Source organism: Myodes glareolus, chromosome 11, assembly GCF_982192425.1.
Source record: "Myodes glareolus chromosome 11, mMyoGla1.1, whole genome shotgun sequence".
In the NCBI taxonomy this organism is placed as follows: domain Eukaryota; kingdom Metazoa; phylum Chordata; class Mammalia; order Rodentia; family Cricetidae; genus Myodes; species Myodes glareolus.
Genome location: NC_142036.1, coordinates 2,941,728 through 2,956,302, shown reverse-complemented (window position 1 = coordinate 2,956,302; position 14,575 = coordinate 2,941,728). Strand labels below are relative to the sequence as shown.

The following is a 14,575-nucleotide window of genomic DNA, read 5'->3' as shown; positions in this document are numbered from 1 at the left end:
TGTGCTCCCCCAGTAAGTGAATAAATGTAAATAAATCTCATTTAAAAGCTTTCAAAAGCAAAGATAATGCTTGTTTTCAAAGTTTGTGTTTAAAACTCTTACCCAAAAATTTTGTATATAAACTCATTAGTTTTTAAATTTTTTATTTCTTGAATTAACAAATTCTTTTTGAGATGCTGATGCAGGCTGTGGATTTTTCCTTAGAAAATACATTTCTCAGCCTTTAATTTCAGCACCCGGGAGGCAGATTGTAAGTTTGAGGCCAGCCTTGCTTATAGAGTGAGTTCTAGGACAGCTAGGCTACATAGACAAACCCTGTGTTGAAAAACCAAACCAAAAGAAAAGCAACAGCAAACAAACACAACATGTCTCATACACTCTTCTGATGCCTGCCAGGGAACCACTTGCGAGTGAGCATGTTTGTATACTGCACTAAAATGGGACTCGTTTCAGAAGGATTTGTTGGGGTTGAGTCAAGAAAAACTTCTTTAATTGCTGCTTCAGTCGTCCACCTTAACAAGAAAGTAGGGTTAAATTTTGTTTGACTACACTGTTGTGTTCTGGATCTCCATCAAACAGAAAAACTGTGAAATATTGCTCACCTTCAGAATAGAACTGAATGCTGGGATTTCCATCTCTCTGACTAGTTCTGGCTATGCTGGGTTTGTGATATCATTTGTCAAATGCTTTAATTTTGTGTAGGTTAATGTCATAAGATTTCTGCCAATATATGGGAACATGCCAAGTCATTCTGGGCTGTCACTAGTGTATATCTCAATTTTAAAACAATTGTAGCACAAATCATAGAAAACAGAGACAGATATTGAGGTTCAACCTGAAGATCCGAAAAGCAAAGTAGTCAAGCCACTAGAAAGCTCTTACCTCTAAGAAATCCTCAGTCTGAAAGAGAGAGTTCCTGTCTTTTCCTGTCCTATATTCCGCTCTAGTGCTGGGATTAAAGGTGTGCACTGCCACCCAGCCTCCATGACTAACTAGTGTGGCCAACTGGGATTACAGGTGTATGCCACCACTGCCTGGTCTGTATGGCTGACTAGTGCAGATGTTTTACTCTCTGATCTCTGGGCAAGCTTTATTTATTAAAATACAAGTGAAATATCACTACAAAAATTTTTATTATTTGAGTCAGTATTTAGTAAAGTCTCTGTGTGTGCATGTGTGATGCTGGAGATAGAATCCTGGACTTAGCACATGCAAGTCAAATGCTGTGCATCCTCAATGCTTGAGGCAGTATTTATTTTAGAATATTTGGAAAACCAGTCTCAGCAATCCAAACCTCAGTAGTGTCTGAACTGAGAGCTGAGTTGAGTTGAGTTGTGGCCGTTACTGTTGCTTTCTTCCAAATCTTAGCCATTGCTTTACTCAATATTTATGCTTCTACTTAAAAGACACCCTCCCCCAATTTCAGTGTAAATCTGTCCCTTAGAAATGATTTTGTAAGCCTTGAACTCCTGGTGGGGGATCTTTGAGCATCTGTTTCCTTAGTGCTTCTCTTGTTTTCACAAGATCATTATCAAGATCTGATTTAGAAGAAAGAGGGTGATGATGTCACTGGGCTTCAGAAAGAACAAAGAGGTTAGGATAAGACCCTGAAAGTGAAGATAGCAGAGACATTCAAAAGTCTGAGACAATCAGTGTAGACATCATATCTAATATCTCCCTGCACTAAACACTTGTGACAAACGCTGGGAAGCCTGAGGCCTTGCTGGGTATCAATGTTGGAAGCACTGTATTTCTAACTCCCCTGTGCTTCAGTAAGGATGTATAAGAAAAATGTGTGGAAGGGGTAGAAAAAACACAGTTCCACACCAAGATGTTAACCAAAGATGAAAAGTATAGGCCTTTGTTCAGAGATTTGTACTTTTACGACCTAAGGAAAAGGCATATCAAGAAAGATAGAAAGGAAGAAGGAAGGAAGGGAGGGAGGGAGGAAGGAAGGAAGGAAAGAAGGCAAAAACTTTCCATCACAGTTGCATCTAGAAGGGATGTTAGATTAGCTGGTGGAATTCCATCCACGAGGGATATTAGGTTAGTTGGCTGGATTCTATTCATAAGGAATGTTGGGTTAACTGGTGGGATTCTATCCAGAAGGGATGCTGGGTTAGCTGGTGGGAGTCTAAGCAGGAAGGATGTTGGCTTAGTTTGTGTGATTCCAAGCATGAAGGATATTGGGTTAGCTGGTGGGATTCCATCCATGAGGAATGGTCCGTTGATTAGCTGGCAGAATTCCAAAATTACTCTAGCTTGTGTCAAGCTGACATCAAACTCCCAGCACAATAAGGTTTGAGTTAAGCCAAGGCACCTAGACCCAGCCCTCTACCGAGAACATAAGGACTATGAGCATACTCTTCAGGCTCCAACTGAGTCTATGCTGCTAATCTTATGCTTATACTAAGTGCCAGAAAAACTTCATTTTACAATTCATTCTGCAATTCTTAGTGTCCCATGCACGAATTTTTTGGAAGTTTTAATCAGGCATTTACTTCTTCTCTGTTTCTTTGAAGATTTGTTCTGTCCCATGTTTGGAAATCACACCGGTCTTTCTGAGTTTCCATGCCTAATGTTCCTGGAATTCCATCTGTCTTGTATGGTCAGGTTCTTCTTTTAGACTAATTTGTTGTTCATTAATCTGCCTTCTTATGGTACACATCTCTAAGAAACTGAATAGTTCTGGGTCTTGGTGGCACATGCCTTTAATCCCAGCACTTGAGAGGCAGAAGCAGGTGGATCTTGGTGAGTTTGAGGCGAGCCTGGTCTACAGAATGAGTTCCAGGACAGCCAAAGTTACACAAAGAAACCCTGTCTTGAAAAAGGGAAAAAGAATTCTGAAGACTAAAAGAATTTATGAAACTGGTACGGTCAAATTTTTGCTTAAACTAAAGCTTGGGGACTAAGAATTTACATTCTTTTCTTATTTAGGATTTTCTGAGAATTTGATGATGAAATATGTCTTTCTTCTGTTCCTAATCAGATTGCTAGAGTGTATTACATTATTTAGTGTCTGAGAAATGTCCTATAGCCCCACTCCTTTCCTTTTGCTTCATTCCTCCAAGTCTTTGCTTCACAGTTGTCTACAACATTTTGGTAATTTAACAAACATCAACCCTTTCCTAGAATTTCTTCTTGACTATCAATTGTGCAGAAGGGATTTCTTAGCCATGTACATTTGTGGTTTTTTAAAAATTAATTAATTTATTTAATAAATTATTTATACTTTTACACTACCTGCATGGACAGCTGCATATCAGAAGAGGGTATCTGATCTTACTACACAGTTGAAAGCCACCATGTCATTGCTGAGAATTGAACTCAGGATCTTGGAAGAGCAGCAGCCAGTGCTCTTAACCTCTGAGCCATCTCTCCAGCCTGTACACTTATGGTTTTAAAGTGAACTTTTAAGTTTCTACAATTATTATTGATAGGAAGATTAGGTTTAAAAGCCACAACACCATCATATTTTTCACCCCTATATTTCCACTTCAAACTTTCTATTTCTTCCCTGTGGCGGTTGCATGAGACTGCCCCCTATAGACTCATATATTTGATACTTGGTTCCCAGTTGGTGAAGCTGTTTGGGAAGCATCAGGAGTGGTGGCCTTGTTAGAGGAGGTGTGTCATTGGGGTGCACTGTGAGATTTCCAAAGACTCATGCCATTGCCACTGTGCTCTCTCTCTGCTCAGGGTGTGAGTTCTCAGCTGTTTCTGCCTCCACACCTTCATTGTGCCATTGTGGAACAATTAAATGTTGCTTTGTTGTTGTTATTTGTTTATTTCTTTTATAAGTTTCCTTGGTCATGGCATTTTATCACCACAATGGAAAAGTAAGTTAGTCCCTTAAGTCCCTTAACTGTTTCCTATGGGTAAATTTTCTCACCAGCCTATAGTGCCACTTCACAAATCCTTTTGGAACAAAAGTTCAAACAAAAAATGAATACGCGTGTTGATGTTAATATGGTACAAATTTCATGTGGTCATATGACATCTCTATGATCCATGGGAAACAGGAATATTCAGTGGTAGAAAGTCAGTTCGTTTGCTTTGGCCTAAGTAGAGACAGCAAAGTCACAGTACAATTTGAGTAAGAGGTGGTAGGGCTCACTGGCTGGCTTAGTTATAAAATGGTGTGACAGTGTTACATCTTTTCTTTCACTGACACCTGTGCCTTGTTTATTCTTTTCAGGTCATTCTTGTCCCTTGGTACTCTCATGGTGTTTCTCCCCTGAGAAGGAAGGTACGGTGTGGCCATGACAGGCAGCTGCTGTGACCCACATCTCTAGATGTTCTGAAGTGTATCTTAACCTCTCTGACACTTTCCATGCTGAACTTAGGGCTTTCTTGTTTTTTTCAGTGTTACCCATGTTTCATCTTTATGTCTCTTATTTCATAACGATATCCAATCCCAGAGGGAAAGGAGAAGCAAATAGCTGAAGACAAACTTGGGTTAAGACGAGTCTAAATAAGTGAGAGGCTGTCTGGCAGAAATCAGTCTTTCTCGGGTCACAAATCCTTATGATTAGGAAATATGCCTATTTTAGTTACTGTTCTATTGCTGTGATAAAACACCATGACAAAAAGAGACTTGAGAGGACAGGGGAAAGGAATTGTTTCAGGTTGCACTTCTACATCACAGTGCATCACTAGGGAAGTCAAGATAGAAGTCACTGAGGCTGTGGAGGAGCACTGCTTACTGAGTTGTCCTCAAGGTGTGCTTGACCTAGAGTTTTTTTTTTTTTTTTTTACAATTCAGGACCGCCAACCAAGACAGCAGCCTACACCCAACCTTGTCCACAGGCCATCCTGATAGGGGCATTTTCTCAGTCAAAGCTCCCTCTTCAAAAAGGACTCTAGCTTATGTCAAGTTGTCAGAAAACTAACCTGCACAAGTGACCCATTATCAACCTGATACACAAATACATCACTATTCAACTATAACCTTTCCTTTCTTGTTCACTCTAGGATTTCATAAAAATATCAAGACCCCAATATAAAACACATTCCAAACATTAAAATCCTAGTCTTTAAGTCTTTTTAAATGCCCAAAGTCTCTCTAAAATTCTAAAGTCTTTTAACTGTGAACTGTAAAATAAAGATTGTAAAAAAAAAAAAATTAAAAAAACAAGCTAAATACTTTCTCTTCAAGAGAAAGAGCAAGGGCACAATTCCAGTCAGCCCAGATCAAAACCAGGATCCAACAGTGTCAGGCTCAGCATCAGGTTTCTCAGACTCACCGTCTTATAGACTCCAAAGGACTTGAAACAACAGATGCAGCACACACAGCACCTCCCCTAGGTTTGGGGAGTGGTTGTACTTCATGGCAGTTCTTAGAAAGAACTTGCAGTTTCAGAGGCTCAGTCCACTACCGTCTTGATGGGAGCATGGCTGCGTGCAGGCTGCCGTGGTGTTGCACCACTGGAGCAGTAGCTGAGTCTTATAACTTGCAGGCAATAGGAAGTTGACTGAGTCACCGACTAGGTGGTATCTTGAGCATAGGAAACCTCACAGCCACCGCCACAGTGTCTGTCACACTTCCTCCAACAAGACCCTACCTAGCCCAGCCAAGCCACACCTCCTATTAGTGCCACTCCCTATAACGTTATGGGGGCCAATTGCATTCAAACTACCACAATTCCTTAGTCTGGTTTTAAATTCCCCCCCCCCCCCCCCCGTTCTTGTGGTCCTGGCACATTTGAACCATCAGGAGCTTTTACTATCTGCATGCGAGTTGCACAAAACTGTGCTAACAACATCCTGTCACTGGAGAGAGAGGGTCTCACAAGGCACTCCTGCTCTCTGAGGGTTTATAGGCAGTTAGTGGTTGCTGAGTATATGCGTGTGTGTGTGTGTGTGCGCGCGCATGTACGTGCATGTGTGTGTATACTTGTGCATGCATGTGATATTTTTGTCAGTGGGAAAATTGTCCATACTCTTGTAAGGAATCCGTTTCCCCATGTTCCTGCAGACAGCCCTTATTACACCCGTGGTGTAACACACAAAAGGACATGAAAGTGAGAGGGAGCTGTTTTGGAAGAGCAAGGGGTTCAGTATAAAGGGCATCAGGGAGTGAATGGGACCAAAGAGCATCCGGGTCCGGAAATGTCATGACGAAATCCATTACTACATGTAACTAATATGTCCTAAAAACCTTTAGCAAGAAAGGAAGTAAAGATGTCCATATGTATTTAAGTGGAAAACGTGACTCAGTTAACTGATATTGCCATTTCTGTAGAATTTATAAATCATATACTACATACTATTAAGTACATACAGATTTAAACAACTTGTTTGATGACAATACAGAAAAGCATTTTGACTTCTCACCCACAGTAGAAGTACCTTTTATTTTAAGTAAGTATTCACACTTCAGTAAGCCAACACCCAAAGTTTGGAATGGAATCTTTAGGAAGGACTGTATGAAGTCCGTACTACCTGGGACTATACAGTTCTCGAATTCCCCACCCCTGCCCACTGAGGGGCTGTTACAGAATTTTAGAAACTGTCTATTTATTGAGAGGGCACTTAGAGAAGTTCAGCCAGTGCAGAGCAAAGGGAGACACAAATAGTGTGCTCTGTGCTACAGAGCTCAGTCTCCCCGACGAAAGATGCAGTAGTCCCCAGGACCGCACCCTATCTTTCAGCTGAAGTTTTTCAACTAGACGGTGTTCTCTCTAATTTCATCACAAAACTTTGATACAGAAATGCCCATATTTTGCATAAAATTGTTTACAAGAAAATGTGTTAGGATATTTTTATGAAATAAGAGATACAGGCACTTTTTCCAGGTAAAGTTTGTAAACTCATAGTCTGTCTTTTTTTAATTTTAAATTTTATTTTATGTATATAGTGTTTTGCCTGCACATGTGGATGTGCCTCACACGCATGTCTGGTGCCCACACAGGCCAGAAGAGTCGAGTTGATCCTCTGAAACTGAAGTGACGATGCTTGTGAGCCATCATGTGAAGGCTGGGAATCAACCCCCAGGATCAACTTCCTCCAGAAGAACAGCCAGGGCTCTAAACCACTGAGCCATCTCTCCAACCTCCCTGATTTGCTTCTTAAAATCTGAAGGAAAGACACCTGAACAGAACAGACATGTACTTGAGTATCAGGATTCTAGATATTGACATTTGCAGTAAGAGACCAGAGCAGGCCAAGAAATTACTAAGTACTCTTTACATTACATAAAGATCAAAATGCATGCAAGGCTGGTAGCTTCAGTGCATACACTGTGCAGCTGCTAATCCAAAGTATGTGTCTCTGTTTCTCAGGAGTTCCTGATGCATTCCCTGCTCTTTGATTTTTCCATTTTGTAGAACTTCTATCAGATCTGCATTTTGTACTGTGGAGAGTGAGTCTGTGAGCCACCACGAGGCAGGTCCTCCCTCTCTGGGCTTTTTCAAGGGCATGCTGAACCACCTGGAAAAGAAAAGGACCAAGTGACTGCCAGTTTGGAGCAGATGTTCATAAGTAGGCCTAAGGTCAGCCATTAAGGTAATCTAATGATATTTTTTGCTGTACTTGCTTATTCCCAGAGGAAATGTCCAACTGTGGTTGTTTGAAAGAAAATGGGCTCCTAAGGGAGTGGCGCTATGTTGGATCAAAATTATCTCAGGGCCTGTACCTCGGAGGCTTGTAGGACAGAGAAAAGCCTGGCTTGAGTTTGAGTGAGGATGAGACAGCAAAAAATTGGTAGCCGTTCCTCCAGCCCGGGAGAGGATGTGGCTGCCTCTGATTGGCTGGAGGTGCCCTTACAGCACAGAGTGTCACTTAACCTTTATTAGCAGACGTTCACAGTAATAAACTGAATTCCTGCTTTGACTCGACCCCCTATTGCATCTGATTGTCCTGTGTTGTGGGGCTGCAGGAATGGGCAGATAACACACTCACCTTCCCCTGGGGAATAAGGAGGCTCAGGAAGCCTAGCAGCACCATTAGGAAGTGTGGCCTTGTTGGAGTAGGTGTGCTCTTGTTGGAGGAAGTGCATCACTGAAGGTGGGCTTTGAGGTCTCATGTATGCTCAAGCCACACTCAAAAAGACAGACCACTTCCAGTTGTCTGCTTTTCAAGATGTAAAACTCAGCTCCTTCTTCAGCACCATGTCTGCCTGTATGCTGCCATGGCCCACCATAACAATGGACTGAACCAATGGAGGAGAACAAACTGGAAGAGGACATCTTCCTTGAATTTTCTTTTTTTTTTTTAAACTGTTTATTTATTTATTATGTATACAATATTCTATCTACATGTATGTCTGCAGGCCAGAAGAGGGCACCAGACCTCATTACAGATGGTTGTGAGCCACCATGTGGTTGCCAGGAATTGAACTCAGGACCTTTGGAAGAGCAGGCAATGCTCTTAACCACTGAGCCATCTCTCCAGCCCTTCCTTGAATTTTCTTGACTGGACATTCAGATTTAAACTCATTTTGATAGGAGACAGATTCAGAACCTGGTTGCCTGGCTTCAAACCCTCTCTATGCCATCTCTGGACTTCATTTACCCAAACTGACCTTGGTCTTCATGATACTGCCCACTCCCATTTGACATGAAAAAACAAAAGAAGGTGTTACCTTCTCGCTCTCATTGTCAAGGGTTGAAGTGGCTTCATCCAGCAGTAAAATTTTTGGGTTTCGGAGAAGAGCCCTTGCAATAGCAAGTCTTTGTTTCCGGCCACAGGAAATCTGCACTCCTCTCAGTCCAACTTGAGAGTTGTATTTCTGTTTCAGGAACATGCCATTAACAATGAAAACACTTTAGCAACTGTGGGAGACAGACATCTAAGCAGTTCAGATTTCTCTACTCTTGAAAAGGTGAGTCCCAATCGCAGCTGAAATCTATTCTAGGTTCTTCCGGCACCCCTGACCTGATCCCAAGGAGCAAGCCTTGGCTGTTAGACTTCCTTTCTAGTCTCTCCCTCCCTTCCTTTCCTTTCTTTCATTTTCGTTATTGAGATAGAGTCTCCCACAAGCAGGCTGGCCTTGAAGTCTCTATGTTGCCAATGATTGTCCTGAGCTTCTGACCCTCCCTTATCACCTCTTGAGTGCTGGGATTAGAAGCCTTGCCAGCATTCCCAATTTATGTGTACTGGAGACTGAACCCAGGACACTGCATCCTAGGCAGGCAGGGAACCAAGTGAGCTCCAGCTCAAGTTCCGACAAAGGGAACCTCCGAATTAAAGCTCCGGGGAAAAGCCCAGTACATTAATATGTATGGCTATCAGACTTGGAAAAAAAAATACATAAAATTGTCAGGTTTGCTTTTTACATCTAACCTTGTGTGAGAATATATCAAATCAGTACTCAGCAGCTTTGTGGCTCAGGATTTCATCTCTTTTCTTACCCTGGGGAGGCCTTCTATGAAAGAATGGATGTTGGCTGTATCTGCGACCTCTTTGATCTCCTCTAAGGGCACCATGTGGCTGCTATCACTGTCGGCGATGTTCTCAGCGATGCTGCACTTGAAGAGCACAGTCTCCTGGGAGACGACGGCTGTCTGGGAACGCAGCCACTGCATGTTCAGTTCCCATACATCAACACCATCAAGCAGCTGCAGGAGGAGATTGGAGACTAGTTTGGTAAGATCCAGCAGCCGTGTCATATTACACTTCGTGGTATTCACACATAAACACATAATAACTAGAAGCCTAGGAATTCAAGCTATTTTGTGAAGTGTACATTGCCAAAGTACGGTTCATAAATCACCCACTGGCCAGGAGCGCTCAGCTGCCAGCTCATTGAAAGTGTATGTTGATTCCAAACATACATTTCTAGAAATGACCACAGGGATCGGAGTTTATCTAGTCCTCTGTCTTGAAGTAAACTGTAAAACGATTAATCTCCCCCTTGGGTGTAGCAACACTCCATCACTGATTTCCAACAAGAGAGTTGGTACACATTGATAAGGAAGTCCACCTGTAGAGATGGGCACATTCCCACAGTCAGCTGTTTGATGAACATGCCTGCTGTGTGCCCAGGACCTGAGCACTGAGGAAGTAAAACAGTGCAAAACTCCCTGTGACCATGATAGTATATATTGTAGCCGACAGCCACTAATTACACCCACAACTCAAAGAGCAAAGGTGACATGAAGACAGGGTAATAGGACAGAGATAGACTAAGGCAGAAGATGTTCAGGATGGCCGTGGGAAAGGACTTTGAGGTGAGACACAGACAGCACTTGAGATGTAATGAGTAAGTGAGGGGAACCACAGTGAGAAGGAAGACAGACGTTGGGGAGATGGATATTCAGCACTCAGTGAGAGGCATGAGGAGAGGAAGTTTGGAAAAGGAGGTAGGGGCCAGACAGTGAAGGACTTTCTTTTATGGTGTTAAATCTTGCTTTTGCTTAGTGGGGAATCATCCTCCAGTGGTTTCTAGCAGGGAGAATGGATATACTACCTGAAAATAGGCAGATGCCACCTAGTTCAAGGGAGTTTTATGTACAGCTCTGCTTTCCAAATGTTTGTTGATAATCTATAATGGGGAAAACCGCAGATTATAGGAGAATAGGGCTACCATGACAGCCTCAACTTTTAGAGAACTATAGTTCTCTAATGGGTAAGATACAAGCTTTGTGTGTCCGAGAAGGGGAGGAGGGTGGAGGAGGTGCAATAGTGGTGAGAGACAGTAACAGGGACCCGAACATGGACACACAAGATCCAGTAGATACAAACAAGGTAAAGAATGTAATCTTCAGGTTCAAAGGAGAAAGGAAATTGTTTCTTTTTGAGATCAGGACTCTCAGTTTAGTGGAGATTAATTGGAAAATGTCTTAGCCTTGCAACAGGTCTTGATAGGTGGGGGAGTCAAGGCAAGTGAGATCAGCCAAGAGGTGGAAACCATTATCAGTCTTAAGCCAGAAGGGGTAGGGAGCAGTGATACTGTAGGAAGAAAACCTGGCTTTCCCTCACACCCATATTCAAAAGAATTCCACAGCTTCTAAGGTAAAAATCATGGTTGTCAGGAAAGCTCAAGACACTTTGAGTTGTTTGTACTTAATTTCAAAATCCTTCCCCACTACTTTTGCTCGAACCTGATGTTTTCTTTGGCAAGAGCAGAGCAGAAGTTTTTTGTTTGTTTTTAGGTTTTGTGTTTGTCTACTGGGTAAACCTAGGCATCCCTGCACATTTAAGGGTTTATCACGATCCCCAGCTTAGGTGACTTAAGTCCATCTTACCACTTGTCCTTTCATGGGGTCATAAAATCTCTGCAGTAGCTGAACACAAGCGCTTTTTCCACAGCCGCTGCTCGCAACAAATGCCACAGTCTTCCCTTTCTTAGTGCTTAGCATTCACGAAGCCCTGGGTTAGGTCCTCAGTCCTGTGTGTGCTCGGTGCAGTGGCACATTGTGGTGACCCTAGTATTTGGAAGGTGAGCTTGGGAGGATCAGAAGCTCAAAGATCCCTTTTAGTTACATGATGAGTGTGAGGCCAGCTCGCACAACAGGTGTGAGGCCAGCTCGCACCACAGGTGTGAGGCCAGCTCGCACAACAGGTGTGAGGCCAGCTCGCACAACAGGTGTGAGGCCAGCTCGCACAACAGGTGTGAGGCCAGCTCGCACAACAGGTGTGAGGTCAGCTCGCACAACAGGTGTGAGGCCAGCTCGCACAACAGGTGTGAGGCCAGCTCGCACAACAGGTGTGAGGCCAGCTCGCACAACAGGTGTGAGGCCAGCTCGCACAACAGGTGTGAGGCCAGCTCGCACAACAGGTGTGAGGTCCTGTCTCAAACACAAGCAAACAAATATACACAAAACATGCTTAATGTCGTGTGGGTGGTGGTACACCTCTTTAGTCCCAGCACTCAGGAGGCAGATGCAGGCAGATCTCTGTGAGTTGGGAGTCAGCCTGGTCTACAGAGCGAGTTCCAGGACAGGCTCCAAAGCTACACAGAAAAACCCTGTCTCAAACACCCACCTAGCCTCCAAAAAAAAAAAAATGTATCTTCAAAGTATTTTGCTCTCTGATGCTTCTTTTTCAGTACTCATGGTCTCTTGATGTTTGCAGTTAAACTTATGTGTATAATTTAATAAATATTCTGTTGCTTTTTTCCATCTTATGTAAATATATTTCTCATAAAAACCTTTGTTTGACATAAAAGTATTATTATCTTGCAGATGTGAATAGAGAAAAAATTGAAATTTAGCCAAACATTCATGCAAGACATGCAAGACCAAAACCATTGCTATCTAAATATATTTAGACTTAGTAATCAATCTCTTATAGAACATTCTATGGCATAGGGCATATAAGCTAAAGATTTCTTTTAACATAAAATATATTTTAGGAGTAGAGATGAGAATCCATTCTAGGGGCATTCTTTCTCCTTTATAGTGTTAAAATTTGTCCATCCAAACTTCTGGTGCCTGATCTTAGAATATTCTATGTCAGCAATACTCATACTAAGAAAGTGAACGTGTAAACTCTAGTTGCGCTTACTAGTTTTTCCCCACTTTGACTGCAGCTGTCTATAGTTGGTTTCTTTTTCAGCAAAGAAAACAGATGTGCAGCTCCAACTTTGGCTTTGGAATATTCTGGAGTCTAAACAAGTGTTTCTCCAATGGCTATAGCACCATATGCAAAGGCAGTAAGAACTCTGTTGAAAGATAAGACACCAGCAGAACTTGGGAGAAAAGGAAGAGTGGACAGAAGGCAGATAGCAGTCCTGGCGCAGGGCTCAACAATGGCTTCTCTTTTTGAGCTCTCTGCCAGATGCTCTGTAGGGCAAAACAACCTTTGAATTTGAGTTATCTCAAAAATTCCTCTTTTGATTAGTTATCAGAGATTCCAATCAGTGAGCGTGAAACCTTTCAGCCACTTTGGTACAAGGTGTGCCTGTTGGGAGATTTGGCAGAGAATGCACTGACAATAGGGAGAATGTGTCCCTGGTGGTGAGGTCTGAGGCAGGGCCCTTCATTGTTTGCATGCAATGTCGTTACAGCGGGTGACTGAAGCTGGGCTTAGATTAATCCTCTGCCTTAGAAATAAACTGTTTAGAGAGCAGAGTGAGGACTTGCGCTTTCTTCCTCTTTCTGCAGTGACCAAAGGACACGTCAATCAAGCCTGAAGGAGGAGCTGTGTGATCTTGGTGTTTGTTGTAGTTTCTGATCTGTTTCAACACGTGTTCATTAGAATCTGGCAAACAGGCTGACGGTCTTGAAGTTGTGATCTAACATGTGGCTAAATGTTTGCCTACTATTTTTCTGTTTCATTTTAGATGTAAAAATAAAGAAGAATTCAGTTACAACTGGACACAGTTCACCAGCATTTAAACACCAGGTCAAAGGGCATCTTGCTTGCTCAGATCCATCACAGACAGTGTCTTGGAGGTCTGGCAGGGTGGTGCCTCCTTTAATCCTAGCACTCAAGAGGCAGAGACAAGCACATCTTTGTGAGTTCAAGGCCAGGCTGGTCTACATAGCAAGCTCTTGGCCAGCAAGGACTATATAGAGAGACACCTTGTGTCAAAAACCAAACTAAAAAAACCAAGTATGTCTGGATTCCTTGTGAATGTCATCCTTTCTACTGTGTGACCTCCCGAAGGGTGGGGACTGTAATCTCTTTAGTGACCTTGACCTTAGACCCCAAATCCTGTTAGTTGTACAAAGAAACAGGAAATATAAAACAACCAGTTTACAGAATATCTGTTGTTAAAACTACCGTTGTCAATAGTTCTGAGATAACAAATTTTTTACTCTTTAAAGAAATTTTTATGATTCATAATGCCATTCAGAAACTAAATATAAAGTATAAAAAGAAGTCTTGTCCAATTTAGGTAGCATGTTAAACATGCTTGTTTGTTGTTATTTGATACAATGTAGTTTATGTCACTTAAGGTATTCTTGAAATTACTATACAGGCCAGGACCATCTTGAAATAGGGATCCTCCTGCCTCAGTCTCCTGAGCACTGGGGTTAAAGGTGTGTATCTCTGTGTCCAGGTGTATTTGTTTTAAGTGCAAGCAAGAGTCAGGCTGGATCAAACTGAAGTCAGGATTTAATCAGTGAGGTGGGAAGAGAGCGGCATTAGGCGTGGGCTGACACGGGCCCTAAATGTCCAGGGGCTGGGAAAGAGCCTGCTGTGTGTCTTAGTCACTGTTCTATGCTGTAAAGAGACACCATGATCAAGGCAGACAGGGCTTCTCTGTATAGTCTTCACTGTCCTGGAACTTGCTTTGGAGACCATGCTGGCCTTGAACTCACAGAGATCTGTCTGTCTCTGCTTGGGATTAAAGGTGTGCACCACTATGCCCAGCTTCGAGGCAACTGTTATTAGAGATTTGCTTGCAGTTTCAGAGGCTTAGTGCATTATTATCAAGGTAGGAAGCATGGTGGCACACAGGCAGACTCGGTACTGGAAAAGTAGCTAAGAGTTCCCCGTCCTGGTCCTCAGGCCCATCCCAAGTGACACACTTCCTCCAACAAAGTCACACTTCTTTATCCTAACCTTTCCAAAAGTCCCACTCCCTGGTGACAAAGCACTCAAATATATGAGCCTATGTGTGTCATTCTTACTAAAACCCGCGACAGTGAGGTTTTACTATGTGCCCTAATGCTGCAGCCAG

At 42.6% G+C, this 14,575-nt stretch overlaps 1 protein-coding gene across 1 annotated transcript in view; it reads right to left on the bottom strand.

Annotated features, from left to right (window-relative positions):
* Positions 1-6,462: 6,462 nt before the first annotated feature.
* Positions 6,463-14,575, bottom strand: part of Abcb5 (ATP binding cassette subfamily B member 5) — a 96,174-nt gene continuing 88,061 nt past the window's right edge. The window contains 6 exon segments of the mRNA XM_087911838.1: positions 6,463-7,367; positions 7,369-7,431; positions 8,585-8,731; positions 9,354-9,560; positions 11,190-11,313; positions 12,404-12,607. Coding sequence (XP_087767964.1) covers positions 7,230-7,367; positions 7,369-7,431; positions 8,585-8,731; positions 9,354-9,560; positions 11,190-11,313; positions 12,404-12,607 — 883 coding nt within the window. The 3' untranslated portion in view covers positions 6,463-7,229.